Source organism: Rutidosis leptorrhynchoides, chromosome 1 (assembly GCF_046630445.1).
Source record: "Rutidosis leptorrhynchoides isolate AG116_Rl617_1_P2 chromosome 1, CSIRO_AGI_Rlap_v1, whole genome shotgun sequence".
Classification (NCBI taxonomy): domain Eukaryota; kingdom Viridiplantae; phylum Streptophyta; class Magnoliopsida; order Asterales; family Asteraceae; genus Rutidosis; species Rutidosis leptorrhynchoides.
The window spans coordinates 5,114,326-5,130,588 of record NC_092333.1 but is presented as its reverse complement, the minus strand read 5'-3'; the positions used below and the strand labels follow the sequence as shown (position 1 = coordinate 5,130,588).

At 30.6% G+C, this 16,263-nt stretch overlaps 1 protein-coding gene across 2 annotated transcripts; it reads left to right on the top strand.

The window, feature by feature from the left end:
- Positions 1 to 10,744: 10,744 nt before the first annotated feature.
- Positions 10,745 to 15,647, top strand: LOC139855506 (uncharacterized). Of its 2 annotated transcripts, none has more exons than XM_071844738.1 (10): positions 10,745 to 10,802; positions 10,945 to 10,994; positions 12,665 to 12,739; positions 12,982 to 13,006; positions 13,101 to 13,133; positions 13,242 to 13,363; positions 13,607 to 13,737; positions 13,873 to 14,093; positions 14,292 to 14,542; positions 15,253 to 15,647. In XM_071844738.1, exons 2-10 carry the CDS (start codon positions 10,992 to 10,994, stop codon positions 15,343 to 15,345), a joined length of 954 nt encoding a protein of 317 aa, XP_071700839.1. In that variant the 5' UTR covers positions 10,745 to 10,802; positions 10,945 to 10,991; the 3' UTR covers positions 15,346 to 15,647. The 2 variants fall into 2 exon arrangements, with proteins under 2 accessions (XP_071700839.1, XP_071700846.1); XM_071844745.1 differs by having other exon boundaries at positions 14,295 to 14,542; positions 15,253 to 15,639.
- Positions 15,648 to 16,263: the final 616 nt, after the last annotated feature.

Here is a 16,263-nt window from a genome sequence, read left to right as displayed (position 1 = left end):
TTCATATAAAATATATTTAACATACATAACTTAATTATATTAATATCCTTAAAATATATGAAATGAGTACATTTAAACAAATAATGAACCTATAAATTTTTAATGATGTCACTAATAAATATATATATTTGTTCTACTACAAGTATATGTTTTAATATATATATACAAATGATATAGGTTCGTGAATCCGAGGCCAACCCTGTATTGTTCAGTTATTTAATGTCGTTATATGTATTTTTACTACAAAATACAGTGTGGTGAGTTTCATTTGCTCCCCTTTTACTCTTTACATTTTTGGGACTGAGAATACATGCAAATGTTTTATTAACTGTTTTACAATAATTATATGCGTGAGTTTTATTTGCTCCCCTTTTCCTCTTTACATTTTTGGGGCTGAGAATACATGCAAATATTTTATTAACTGTTTTACAATAATTATATGCGTGAGTTTCATTTGCTCCCTTTTTTAAATGCTTTTGCAATATATATTTTTGGGACTGAGAATACATGCGCTGCTTTTATAAATGCTTTACGAAATAGACACAAGTGATCGAAACTACATTCTATGGTTGAATTATCGAAATCGAATATGCCCTTTTTATTAAGTCTGGTAATCTAAGAATTAGGGAACAGACACCCTAATTGACGCGAATCCTAAAGATAGATTTATCGGGCCCAACAAGCCCCATCCAAAATACCGTGTGCTTTAGTACTTCGAAATTTATATCATGTCCGAAGGAGGATCCCGAAATGATGGGGATATTCTAATATGCATATTGTGAATGTCGGTTACCAGGTGTTCAATCCATATGAATGATATTTTTGTCTGTATGCATGGGACGTATGTTTATGAGAAATGGAAATATGAAATCTTGTGGTCTATTAAAATTATGAAATGATTATTTTATGATAAACTAATGAACTCACCAACCTTTTGGTTGACACTTTAAAACATGTTTATTCTCAGGTACAAAAGAAATCTTCCGCTGTGCATTTGCTCATTTTAAAGACATTACTTGGAGTCATTCATGAAATATTTCAAAAGATGTTGCATTCGAGTTGTTAAGTTCATCAAGATTATTATCAAGTCATTTATAGTTTGAATATATTATGAAATGGTATGCATGTCGTCAACTTTCGATGTAATGAAAGTTTGTCTTTTTAAGAACGAATGCAATGTTTGTAAAATGTATCATATAGAGTTCAAGTACCTCGCGATGTAATCAACTGTTGTGAATCGTTTATAATCGATATGGACTTCGTCCGGATGGATTAGGATGGGTCATTACAGTTGGTATCAGAGCGGTGGTCTTAGTGAACCAGGTCTTGCATTAGTGTGTCTAACTGATAGTCGTTAGGATGCATTAGTGAGTCTGGACTTCGACCGTGTCTGCATGTCAAAAGTTTTACTTATCATTTCGTGTCGAAAATCATCTACTTATCATCCTTAAGAAATTACCTGCTTATCATTCCTAGTGTAGACACATATTACTGCATTGATTGCATGAATATTGCATAGATAAATTCATATCTTAGCGTATCTGTTATTGTTACCTTTGTCTGACAGCTTTCGTAGATTCCTCCGAAACGTATGGGATTTTAGTATTATATATGCATATGTAAATTATGTATTGCAGGGTACTAATCTACATCCTATAATCTATTTCTTATCGAAAATCCTTCATCTGATCGTATGAGATGAACCCCTCAACCAGTTCGAGTCCCTTAGATTCCGATAGCTATTCTGATAGTTATTCCGACAGCTATTCCGATATGGATTTCCGCTCGAACTCCGAAAGCGGTGTCACCAGAATGACTAAATCAATCAGCCATCCCCAATTCATCTGATGAGTTCGTAGTCGACTTAATCAATGGAGACGCGTAGAAGGCGATCCGTTGCACTAATCGAATTCACCTCTTGATGAAGAACCTGAAGCACTTACCGGTAAACCTGTTCGTAACACCATTTTCACCCTCATTTCCCGAATATCTCGCCACGATTATATTCTATCTAAAATTCTAAACTTTATTCGTCTGCTTGTTCCGACCGACAATCATCCGGAATAATAGAAGAAGTCAACGAACTCCACGCTCGAGTAATCAATTTGAAGAATATGGTCCAAAATTTATCAGCTTCAGCAACATCACCGGCACCAATAGTACCATCAATAACAACACAAGTATCATCAACAATCCATGCCTCAATATCACCATCTATACTTCAAGTATAATCATCGTTCTACGTATCGTTGTACATCTATTATCTTCATTCTTCACGGTGATTATGTAATCTCTAAAGTTTTGGAGATTATTCATTCTAGTTCCAACCGCAAATCAGATGAGATTAACATTATATTAACTCATTAAATCCATGATTACATCTGAAGAAAATATATATGTATATATATATTTTCATAATGATTGTAATTAAAAAATTCTTTTGTACAAAGTGTTAATTGTGAAAACATTTTAACGGGTAGGTAATACCCGAGGAATATTCAGATTTCACAATAATAAGTTACACTGTACATTCTTCGAATCTGATTCAACATTCATTTACTATCCTACTTACATCTACAGGGATACGAATCCGTTTACCACAGAATAACCATATTCATCCAATTTCATATTTGGATTTTGATTTATCAGAATCCAAGAAGTGGCATAATAAAGAAAATATTTGACAAAATAAAATTTGTTAGAAACAAACAAATTAACTATGAGGAATTTTGTTAAGAATCCACGCTAACTGTTCCTAGCTAATTGTTCCTAGCTAACTGATTACATTTTTTATTTATCGTAATTTACATTCTCGCAATTTTATTTATCGTCATTTAATTTATGTTATTTACTTTACGCACTTTATTTATCGTTATTTAATTTTCTATTATTTATTTTACGCACTTTAAATATCGGGACACGTATACAAGGTTTTGACATATCATATCGAAGCATCTATATATATTATTTGGAATCACCATAGACACTCTATATGCAGTAATGATCGAGTTCTCTATACAGGGTTGAGGTTGATTCTACAATAATATATATAATTTGAGTTGTGATCGAGTCTGAGACATGTACACGGGTCACGATACGTATAAATTAATTCAAATATTATATAGTAAACTATATATGAATTTTTAATTGTACACTGCTAACTGAGGACTATCAAGTGAGGACTATCAACATTGGACAAATAAAATGAATTAAAATATTGATCATAACATATGAAACTAAACATATCTTCAAGTTTGCCACTTGATTTCATCTTAACCCTCATTTGTATCTTGACGATTATGATCCACGTTCAAACCTTTCATGATTCTTGAAAACACCTCAATCGAGAGGATGAACCAACCGCACTTCATCTATGGAAGGAAAGATTTATGCGTATAGTTATGCACCTGAAAACTCTCGAAAACTGAGTAAACGTTTAACGCGTAGCTGTGCTAATTCCTTTAGCGTTATTATTGCCGAAAATAACTTTGCAATCTCTTTCCAAATTAGTCAATTTTGTCACAGCTCCAACAAGTCAACTTCGACTTTTCATTCGAAACAACGTTATTATAACCTTGATATATATGCGTGCTCTTTTATTGTTACCGGGAAACCTTTCATATTCTACCATATTACCAGCAGACGTACCATCAACCTCGTTGCTTATTGGTTTAAATCTCTCCGATAAATCATTATATTTATTTATTGAAACTCTATCATATACTCATCCGCATCTTGTAACGAGAACTGCCATACCAATTATCGGGAATCAACAATCAGTACTTTGAAAACGTACAGCATATCTACATCAACAGTTATATGTATAACATTTATCTTTTAGAATTATGGTCTTTCATTCTGAAATTCTGAACAGCACTCAGCCTACAAACCAATACTCTGAATGTTGAAAAAGCTGAATGAAGCAGCAGAAACTGTAGACAACCGTAAACGACCTTAATCGTTGAAAGTTTAATGATAAAGAATAGTATGTTGGAAAAGCTCAGAAAAGTTGGAACTGAAAAAAAACGGATTGAGCTAACCATGAAGGAGACCAAGGACAAATACAAGGACCATACCCTATATTTAAAGAATCCAGCTAATTCTGGATCCGTTGAAATCTTTAGAGAATATCTTGCTCCGAAGTCATGTTAAAATCTTGCGGAAAATCTTTCTCCATCAACCAACGAACTTAGAAATTCTAAAATATCATCATAAATATCTTCGATACTTCTGAAGATATTTTCATAAATATTCTCGTCCGAAATTATATACCTCTTCGTGCTATCTGTATTACATCATATTGAAAACTGTTTTAGTTTTCAATATTCTGTAACATCTAAGTATAAATTATGAATGAATTCTGGAGAAGTGTTGGGAATTGAAGCATGAGTTAGTATAATATAATGACACTTGATCAATGTGATTATATTACAGTAAGTCATGCTGAGTTTCTAATGGAACGTGATGATTCACAGATCATAACGTCATCATGTCCCATGTTACAAAACTCTTTCATTCTGCTTAACTTCTAAACATATCAAGAAAATATATTCTTGATAGTTCCATTCTCAGCGGTTCGGGTAATTTGACAAATCAAATCGTACGATCTCGTTCTTTCTTGTTTAGAACATTAAATTCATTCAAAACTCCACATTTAGGAATTCTGGATCATTATTCGCTTGATTTAAAGTCGGGAAGAGAAAACAAAAGAATGAAGATCTGAAATAAATGAGAGTACAAATCACAGTAAATTGGAGAGAGTATTAACTGTGGATGTCAATAATTACAGAAGGACGAAAGCAGAGACATCGAAATAGAAAGGAAGATATAAAACCCAACAACAACTCAAAAGTTACAAACTGTGGATATTAATACAAATAGCAATATAAAGGCACGGTATAATTAAGAATAGTATCAACCCAAGAGTATAGTAGAAGTAGACAGATTCCACCAGTGATAGATGAAAAAGGAGAATGATCAATATGAAAGTCAGGAATATATCCAGAATTAAAACTGGATGAAGCATATTGATTGATGATTTGGAAGAATGAATTAAAATATAGAAATTGGAAGTGATGGGAAATAATGAAACGGAAGAAGTTCATTTATAGTGAAAATACCAGACAAGAGCAATCGAGACAGGTGATCGCATTTAATTATAGAGATCTTATTTCCCATAAATCCCGAAGAATCAGATCTTATAGATTTTCAAGATTTTCTTTAAATCCCTTGAATTCCGGAATTCAAACCTGACTACGTCAAAAGTTAAAAACAAATCTTTGTTTCTCATTTCATTCTTTTGTGAATAGCTTCACTCGTGCTCTTCGAATAATCAAATTGTTTTATCCATATTACTCAATGATGATAAAACTCTATTTATCAACTCATATTCGTCATGAAAACATTTTTATAGTTAGCCATGACCACCTCACTCAAATTTCGGGATGAAATTTCTTTAACGGGTAGGTACTGTAGTGACCCGGGAATTTCCGACCAAATTTAAACTTAATCTCTATATGATTTCGACACGATCAGCAAAAATCTATTATATTGAGTCTCAAAACCTTTGGAACTATATTTATGTAATCAGGTACCCTTTGACTATGCTCGACGATTCACGAACCATTGCTTGTAAATAAATATGTATATATATATATATACACATAAATAAATAAAAATAATAATTTAAAATAATAGTATACAATCTAGTTGCTGGAACTAATTAAGTAAAATAAAATACAAGATAATAATGTTGTTATTAAAATAAAATATATATGTATATATGATTTCCATCCATAATTATGGATTGTATGTATATTGAAATATATTAAATTGTATCAAATATCTGTATGTGTTATTATATAGTATATAAAATATATTTAGTAAATGTTACATAAGTAATAATATGTACGATTAGAATATTAGATGAAATTACAAGTTAAAAATTGTAATTGTTATGTTAATATTATTATTACTTCATTATTATTAAATATTAAAATAAATATTAATATTAATATATATATATTAGTATTATTGCTATAAATAATATTGGAGTTATATATTTCATAATAATTATTATCATTATCATCAGTAGTAATATTAATATTATACTTGTATTGCTACTAGTTAAAAAACTTTACGGATATTATTATGATACTTATTAAAAGATTAATCATAATCTATAAACATAAATATATAAATATATAAATATAAGAGAAATATAAATACAGATATATAAATACTGTTATATATTCAAATATACATAAAAATATAAACAAATACTAAATTCAGATATATATATATATATATATATATATATATATATATATATATATATATATATATATATATATATATTGATATCACCCTTATTACTAGTATTATTTTAATTATTAATACTAATCCTATTATTATTTAGTGTTAAATGTGTTATTATTTACTGTAATAATATTACTAAATATTTGTAACCTATCTATATTACTGATCTATTAGGAATCCAAATCTGATATAAACAAGTTGGTTAACAAAGTCCATAATTCGTACGATTCTGTTAAAATTTCCTTGTCTGCCTTTATTTTTTTTTTGTTTCTTCTCCTTGTCCTAGCAAATGAATGCCGATACCCTTCCCTTTAGAAAACCAACGAGCTATCTTATATTTTTGGGATTGAACCATTCAATTATTCATAACAAATATAAATCAAAGACACCTGCGATTGCTAAAGGAGGTTTTATTTTTTATTTTTTTTATGTTTTCAGCTCGTCGTCCCTGTTTCAAGTTTTTAAAAATCAAAAGCTCATATGCGAATGAAATTTCAAAATCTACAAATGCAGTGTTGTTAGGAATTGATTACTTGATATAACTGTAAATTTATAGCTTTCAATTCATTTTATCGATTACAAATTTTGAGGTCAAACTTTATAAATCAAAAAGGTCAAAGTAGTGTTCATCAGTAAATTGGAACTTGTTTTATTGTTTCTGTGTCAATTAAAGATCCCAAAAGTTTCTAGGATCGAATTGCAACATAATTCGTTTTATAAATTTTGTCTAAAACGGTTCCGAAATCAAAATCATATTTTTTTTGTTTTTGTTTTTACAGTCGCTGAATACAACAGCTTGTTCTTCAATTTTTTTTTATTTTATTTATTTGAACAATATACCGATTATAGGTAGTTGAAGCTTTAATTTAAACCTTTTATTTATTTTGATGATTGGGTAATTAAATTGTTGGTCGACTAGTAAAGATGGAAGAAGAAGAAAGGAGAAGATGAACTATTTACGATGTAAATAAAAACTGTTTGAGTATAAATCAGAAAAACAGAAGTGGTGCAGTGGTCGTGAGAGTTGTAGGGTGTGCGAGAGGTCTCGGGTTCGAATCCTGGCAGGGTCATTATATTCTTTTTGGGCCGAATTTTGAGGTAGTTCTTGTATTATTATTATTTTTATTATTATTATTATTATTATTATTATTATTATTATTATTATTATTATTATTATTATTATTATTATTATTATTATTATTATTGTTATTATTAGTATCATTATTATTATTATTATTATTATTATTATTATTATTATTATTATTATTATTATTATTATTATTATTATTATTATTATTATTATTATTATTATTATTATTATTATTGACATTATGATTGTTATTATTATTAAAGATTGTTATTAATTAGGTTAATATAGATAATAGGAGTAATATTATTATCATTTTTGTTATTACTAATTAATATCACTAAGTACTATTAGTATTAGTATTATTATTATTATTATTATTATTATTATTATTATTATTAATATTGGTACAAGTATTATTATTATTATGATTGTGATTATTAATTATTGATATAATTACATGTATTATAATTATCAATACCATTATTATTACTAACATACGTATTTTTATGATTATAGTTACAAATAAGATTTTTAGTATTATTAATGCTATTACTAATATTAATATTATCTTTCAAAGTATAAATTATATCATTTTACCACTAGTATGAGTAATATTATCATTGTTATAATTATTATGATTATGATTATTACTATTATTATAATACATATCATTATTATTATTATCATTAATATAATTATTGACATAAATACCTTTACTTGTAATATTAAATATTAAAACTATTATCATCTTTACCAATATTAATATGAATTTTGTATTATTAGCATTAGTAATATCATTATTCTTATTAACATTATTATTATCACTTTTATCATTACTATTATAAAATATCATTATTATTACTAAAATTAATATTATCATAATTAACATTTTCACAAACAAAGGATCTTCATATAAAATATATTTAACATACATAACTTAATTATATTAATATCCTTAAAATATATGAAATGAGTACATTTAAACAAATAATGAAACCTATAAATTTTTAATGATGTCACTAATAAATATATATATTTGTTCGACTACAAGTATATGTTTTAATATATATATATATATATATATATATATATATATATATATATATATATATATATATATATATATATATATACAAATGATATAGGTTCGTGAATCCGAGGCCAACCCTGCATTGTTCAGTTGTTTAATGTCGTTATATGTATTTTTACTACAAAATACAGTATGGTGAGTTTCATTTGCTCCCCTTTTACTCTTTACATTTTTGGGGCTGAGAATACATGCAAATTTTTATTAACTGTTTTACAATAATTATATGCGTGAGTTTCATTTGCTCCCCTTTTACTCTTTACATTTTTGGGGCTGAGAATACATGCAAATATTTTATTAACTGTTTTACAATAATTATATGCGTGAGTTTCATTTGCTCCCTTTTTTAAATGCTTTTGCAATATATATTTTTGGGACTGAGAATACATGCGCTGCTTTTATAAATGCTTTACGAAATAGACACAAGTGATCGAAACTACATTCTATGGTTGAATTATCGAAATCGAATATGCCCTTTTTATTAAGTCTTGTAATCTAAGAATTAGGGAACAGACACCCTAATTGACGCGAATCCTAAAGATAGATCTATCGGGCCCAACAAGCCCCATCCAAAGTACCGGATGCTTTAGTACTTCGAAATTTATATCATGTCCGAAGGAGGATCCCAGAATGATGGGGATATTCTAATATGCATATTGTGAATGTCGGTTACCAGGTGTTCAATCCATATGAATGATATTTTTGTCTCTATGCATGGGACGTATGTTTATGAGAAATGGAAATATGAAATCTTGTGGTCTATTAAAATTATGAAATGATTATTTTATGATAAACTAATGAACTCACCAACATTTTGGTTGACACTTTAAAGCATGTTTATTCTCAGGTACAAAAGAAATCTTACGCTGTGCATTTGCTCATTTTAAAGACATTACTTGGAGTCATTCATGACATATTTCAAAAGATGTTGCATTCGAGTTGTTAAGTTCATCAAGATTATTATCAAGTCATTTATAGTTTGAATATATTATGAAATGGTATGCATGTCGTCAACTTTCGATGTAATGAAAGTTTGTCTTTTTAAGAACGAATGCAATGTTTGTAAAATGTATCATATAGAGGTCAAGTACCTCGCGATGTAATCAACTGTTGTGAATCGTTTATAATCAATATAGACTTCGTCCGGATAGATTAGGACGGGTCATTACAATTATTATCCTGCGTATTCATTAATGTTACATTGCCGCCTTATTCAACATGTAAGGTTGATACAGGAGATGCAGACAATTACACAAATGACAACAATCAACCACAAAGGGGAGTGGATATTTGAAATGAAGAAATTAATTTTGATAAACAATTCAACAACCTTTTAAATGGGTGTTTATTAATCTACACCAAAGAAGTTTTATGTTTTCAGACCAAATCTATTTGCCCCGTCCAAATTGCCACCCCTACTACTTAGGAGTTAGGGGTAGCAGATTTCATCTTCATGTCGATGATGCTTACACAAGGCTGGTGGAGTGTGAGGGGTTTAAGCAACAGCTAAATTAAAATTTGATAGCTAAGCCCAAGTTTCCTAAGTTTGGTGTTTGATGTTTGATGTATGTGTCTATATGTTAATAAACTCCTGCTTGTATCATTCTTGGAATCTGATAGTGTGTTTAGATGGTTGAAGAATGGAAGTAAGGTTGCAAAATGGAAGGCTTATTGAACAAAAAAAGATTGTCGTTTATACTTTTTATTTTAAACTTGATATCAAACATTGTGATATTTGATACTCCGTAATAAAGAATGTTATATACACATATTATGTAAGAAGATTACACCCTCACCCTCCAAAATAAAGTACATATACAGTAATTTATAAAATCTGATGTGAATTTGGATATTACAAGGATCGAAATCTCTCTTATCTATAATAACAAAAGGGTTGCTATTTGTCGAATTATTATTCTCATATATTGCACTAATATTATTTATATCATTAACATAAATCAAATATATTTTTAGAAACATGTATGATAAAATACCCGCGAATGCGCGGGTTATAAACTAGTATCATCTCAAAATAAAAAATACATACTAATAAAATATCATTATTACAATGTATTTTTTTGCTATTTTACAATTTTATCTGTATAAATATTGTTTAAACTAATAATAATAAAATACTCTATATATTAGGGAAAACATTGCGTGCACTCAAACCCTCGGCGTACATTAGTTGTTTTTGTCTTCCCCCAAAACCTATTTGTATCTCATTCTTCTTTTTTTTTTCCCCCCCCCCTAAAAATAAATTCTCCTGAAAATATATTTTTAGAATTCCCACCGCTTTATCATTCGGTAATTATTTTTTATATCATATTTTATGTTCTTTTTGATTTCCTGCAAATATCTTTGGCGTTGTTTTACATGATCATTACGGTAAATCTCATTTCAATTTCCGTTTGTCTTGCTCTGATTATTGATTCTGTGTTAAATTTAGGTTGCTGGATGTATTCGTTGGTGCTATAATTAGAAACAAAGTAAAATATGGTATGTAATATTTATCTGTTTTACGATTATACTATAGTAGTACTGTAGTAGTTTTCATGTTGAAAATTGTTGTTATTTGTTTGTGGTGTATACTATTCTTGGTGATTGTAGGTGAAGTTGTTGGAAAGTATATTGAGCAACCCTGTTATATACTTATATAATTTTTGACAAAATAACAAACATTTTATTATTATGTTATATGTTATATTATTTTCTTTTTAAACTTTTTGATAGCAAGCCAGCACAATAGTTTGGCACTAGTGAAATGTTTCACTAGATAGGCGCGGTAGGCACGTTAGTGAGAGGAAAGTGGGGTTTGGTCCGTTTGGAGGAGATGGAGTGGCCGAGACACATTGTTTTGTATTCTTGTACCATTTGTTTTGTGGGTTCTACATTTTATATTTTTGTGGGTATAATTGTGGTTATTGTTTAGTGAACGATTGGTAGTGTTTAGACTTTAGTGTAAGGTTAGTGAAAGGGAGTAATGCTTATGTGGCACTAATGTAGAGGATAGAAGTTAAATGAAAGCGATGAAGGATGAGGATTGGTCTAAGGATGTTAAATTTCGCTTGAAAAGCAGAAGTTTCTTGAACAGGGTCAACTTTACAAAAAAGTGAAATTTTGCAAAAACGGAGTCACAAAAACTCAAATCGCAATAAACTTTATTTGACAAACAGGTATTGCGAAAATGAATGTTCTCTTGTGGAAATCATATTGAGTGATATTGTGTATTTTAATGAGATTTCGAGAACGTTATTTTTGTAAAATTCCCTGATTATTAATACTAGGCTTTAAACTTTCTACAGAACTTTTGACTATACGAGTTTAAGGATTTAATTTGTAGTTATTAATAGGGAGTTATATTCAGTTTTGTAGGTTAATTTAGCCAAATTAGACAGGTTTTAGCTTATGAGGGTGTGCTAGAAATATCCATAAATTTTAGCCAAGTTAGACAGGATATATTTTCAACAGTTTGGTGTCGTTTGTTTTTTAGTTTGCAGATCTTATTATGTCTTATGTTTGCGTGCCCGCAAACGTTTTTACTGGAGACTGTTTGTTCTTCTAAAGACATAAGATAAAATAATGTCTTATTCTGTCTGCAACCTTGCAAACTTAGAAATATGCTTCTAACTGCTACAGACATGACTAAGTTATTTTGTAGACATAAAAACAAACAATCTTTAATATTCAGCATACAAACCTTCGGGCCACATCTTCTTTACAGATGTGGTCCGCAGATCTTCAGACAAAAACATCTTAAAAAACAAACGGCACCTTTATGTTTTTCGTCATAGTTAGAAGCTAATTTCTTTTAGGTATCCAGACATGCATATGTCTTCTAGCTACCAAAAATTTATGCACATCAACTGTCATCTTAATTACAGTACTGATAAGAACAATTAAGCTTCATCTTCCCCAAATAGTGTACAACTTTATTTTCCTAATCCTAGTGTATATGGTTGTAAATGTATCGAATTTACAGCTTTCATTTTTGTGCTTATGACTCCTCTAGTAATAAGACGTGCTTTTATTAACTTTTAATATGTTATTTACTCTCTTGATGTACCTATTTAATTATGTGTAACTAGCATGAAGATGGTGTTAGTAATTAGTAATAAGTAATACTAACAGTATTGCATTTCTTTTTGTTGTGTTGCTGTGAATTGCAGTATTTCAATTACAGATATCATGGAACATCCTTTGAACAAACTTATAGGTGCTACCCTGCATCTTTTATTGACAAGGTTAGAAACTATCGTTAACGCGTATAATTTTTTTATTTGTATACATTGTGTACTAGTGACAACGAGTGCCCATATACATTTGAGTGGTTCAGTTCTAAAAATCTTTTCTTTTTCCGAAGGAAGGAACACATAACACCATTTGTTTAATTGGTTTTTTTTGTTTGAAACAATCTAAGTCTTGATGTCATGTTTAATTAATTTGACATGTTTCTAATCCCTTTGATTTTCTGTTTATGTTTCAGTCCCACATAGAAAATGGTGACAAAAGTGAGTTTCGTTTTCAATTATATTTTATATTTCTTGTATATTTTGCCATCCAGGTTGCTATGCAGTAACTGATATCTCTTTGTTTCCTTTTCAGTTATAATGCCTCCTTCTGCACTCGATCGCCTCGGTTAGTTATTAATGTTTGATTTTCTATAGTAATATTTTTGCAAGCAGCAAATTTTAAAATCGTCTGTAAACCAAAGATGAGCAAATTTTATTTTATTTTATTTTGCAGCTTCCCTTCACATTGATTATCCAATGCTGTTTGAGCTGCGCAATGCTTCTACTGATAGAGTATCACATTGTGGTGTTCTCGAGTTCATTGCAGACGAAGGCATGATTTACATGCCTTATTGGGTACTTGTTAACCTCCTCATATATTCAATTTTTCTTTTAATCTTTATATTATAACTATATATTATTGCTATTAGTTTTAATTTTTTAGCACTTATGGGGACATTTAGATATGTTTTCTGAAAGTGATTATGCCTTCAGTTTGCTTTAATCACAAAATCAGATTCTGAATGAAAAATCCAAACATCCCTAAGATGTGGCGTTATGTCTTACATATTTGTTACCGATCTTGTCTTGTGTATTTAGATGATGGAAAATCTGCTTTTAAAAGAAGGAGACCCTGTGAACGTAAAGAATGCGACTCTTCCAAAGGGTACATATGTTAAGTTACAACCTCATACATCTGACTTTTTGAATATTTCCAATCCAAAAGCAATGTAAGTCCACAAGTCGGTCCATTATATCGTCTGATATAATCATTTGTGTGCATATCAGTTTACAACCGTATATTTTAATAATATGTTTTGCACCACAACCTAATATTATTTATTTATTTTGCTCTTACCATGCAGCTTAGAGACAACTCTGAGGAACTTTTCTTGTTTAACAACGGGAGATAGCATTATGGTGGCATATAACAACAAGAAATACTATATCGATATCATTGAATCGAAGCCTTCAAGTGCAATAACCATCATTGAAACTGACTGTGAGGTAGACTTCGCTCCTCCGCTTGATTACAAGGAACCAGACAGGCCTGCGTTCGTACCTTCAACCAAGGCCCCCGCTGAAGGTAAGGAACTGGCTTGTGTACTTTACGCCATAAACATTCATATTGACCTTTCATAATTAATCACAACAAGCAATTTTGTAGTATTATCGTGAGTGATCACTCAAATTCAGTATTTCTCATAATGACCAACTTTATTTGGCACCTTAAGGCTTACATGTTTGCTTATGTAATTATCTGATTTGTTTTTTGTTGATGCAGCAGATGTTCCTGAAGAACCGATGTTTCACCCGTTTACTGGATCAGGGAGAAGGTTGGATGGTAAACCGTTGAAGTATCAGGCCCCACCAGTTTCATCCGATTCTGGATCCAAAGGAAAACAACCTGCAGTTTCCGGGGGCAACGGACCATCATCTACTGGTTCTACTTCACAAAGTGGCTCTCGTCAAACTCAGGGGAAACTCGTGTTCGGTTCTAATGCCAGCCGTAGTGAACGCTCTCAAAAGCAAAAGGTATTTATCGTATGAAACTGTGTAAATTAGCATGTGGGGCTGGTCAAAGATTATTACAAAAGTTGTATTATTTCAGTATTTTTGTTTTTTTTTTTTTGTGAAAGACAAGTTGTTGGCATCGAATACTCTCATTTGCCACGCACGCACGCGCTTTCGGGCAGGAAACCCGAACCGCATTACAGGGATCCGAACCTTATACCATCCCGAGGGGCAGGCGGTCGGACCTGGGTCCTGAATACGGGTCGGTAAAACCTTCCCCGGGACAATTCGGCTTTCAGGAAATAAATCCCACGAATATTTTTAAGGGGAGAGACTCGAACTTGAGACCTCCCCCCACCCCCATCCCAATGCACAAGTGCAAAGGGGTGAACCACTGGACCACAAGGGTGGGTTCAATTATTATTTCAGTATTAGTATGAAAAAATGCTTAAAGATGCACTTTATATCCGTTTAATTTAGAATTTATATATTTCTTACCCATCATTTGACCCAGTAGAGACAAAACATTACCCCGAATCAACCAACTCATATAACTGCTTGAAAGTCAAGATTTACACCTACAGTTCTTACATTCGTGTTGCTATGACTGTACATGTGCCAAGCATGCCACTAGATATAATTTTTTTGGTCAATACTACATGTGGTATTACTTGCCGATACTTGTATATATGCTAAGATGGTTTAAACTAATAAGCTAACTTTGTTTGCAGGAAGTTGTTAAAGAGACGAAACAAGAGCAGCCATCGAATGAAGAAGCGAAGTTCCAAGCCTTCACAGGGAAGAAATACTCGCTAAAGGGGTAATTGTCAAGTAACTGTGTTTTATCAACTTTCATCAAATCTTTTGGTGGATTTAATTAACTTGTAAAGAAAATTGGCTTTAACATAATAGTTATAAAAGCCAGTGATTAGTCAACTTTACTGGTCAAGTTCTCTCTAGTATGTGGGTACTTTTAGGCTCGGTGTATGTTATCATCATCACACAACCAATCTGACATAATGTCATATGATAGTAACAAATTAACAATTTAGCTAACACACGCTGTCTTTATACATGTCACCAGCAAACAGTTTTATGGGATGTACGTGTTCGACAATCTAACACGTCTTTGGTAGTCAGAAATCACATAAACGCTTTGAATGTCGAATGTCAGGAGTGTGAAAACAGACTTGGATATTAAGTAAAATACGAAGTACGTAGTATAAATTAGAATGTGTTAAACTTATCCATTCAACAGGAGTCTTTCTTTGCATCAATTTAAGTCTTTGTTTGCATCAAACATCAAGTAAGTTAAGCAATTTCTTTCTTCAACTATCAGATGGGTAACTTATGGGATGCTAACTTCACTTATAATATAGTTAGTGGTTTAGAGTGTAAAGTATGCTCGCCAAGTGGGTGCAAACAAACGCAGGAAGCCCCGCATTACAACTAAACCATTTTATTTTAAACATTCATCAAATACAACTAAACCATTTTATTTTGAGCAGAGGTAAGTTTGTATAAATATAAACATGAGAGACACCACCAAACCATTTTATTTTAAACATTCATCAAATACGACCAAAGCATTTTATTTTGAGCATTCATCAAGTACACCAGCAAGCACTGTAAGAAGAGGAAAAAAAAAAAAAAAAAAAAAAACACACACACACACACGCATCTATGATGATAAGTAAAATACTAGAAGCAAGCAAAGCAATTGGTTTACTTCTTCTTCTGGT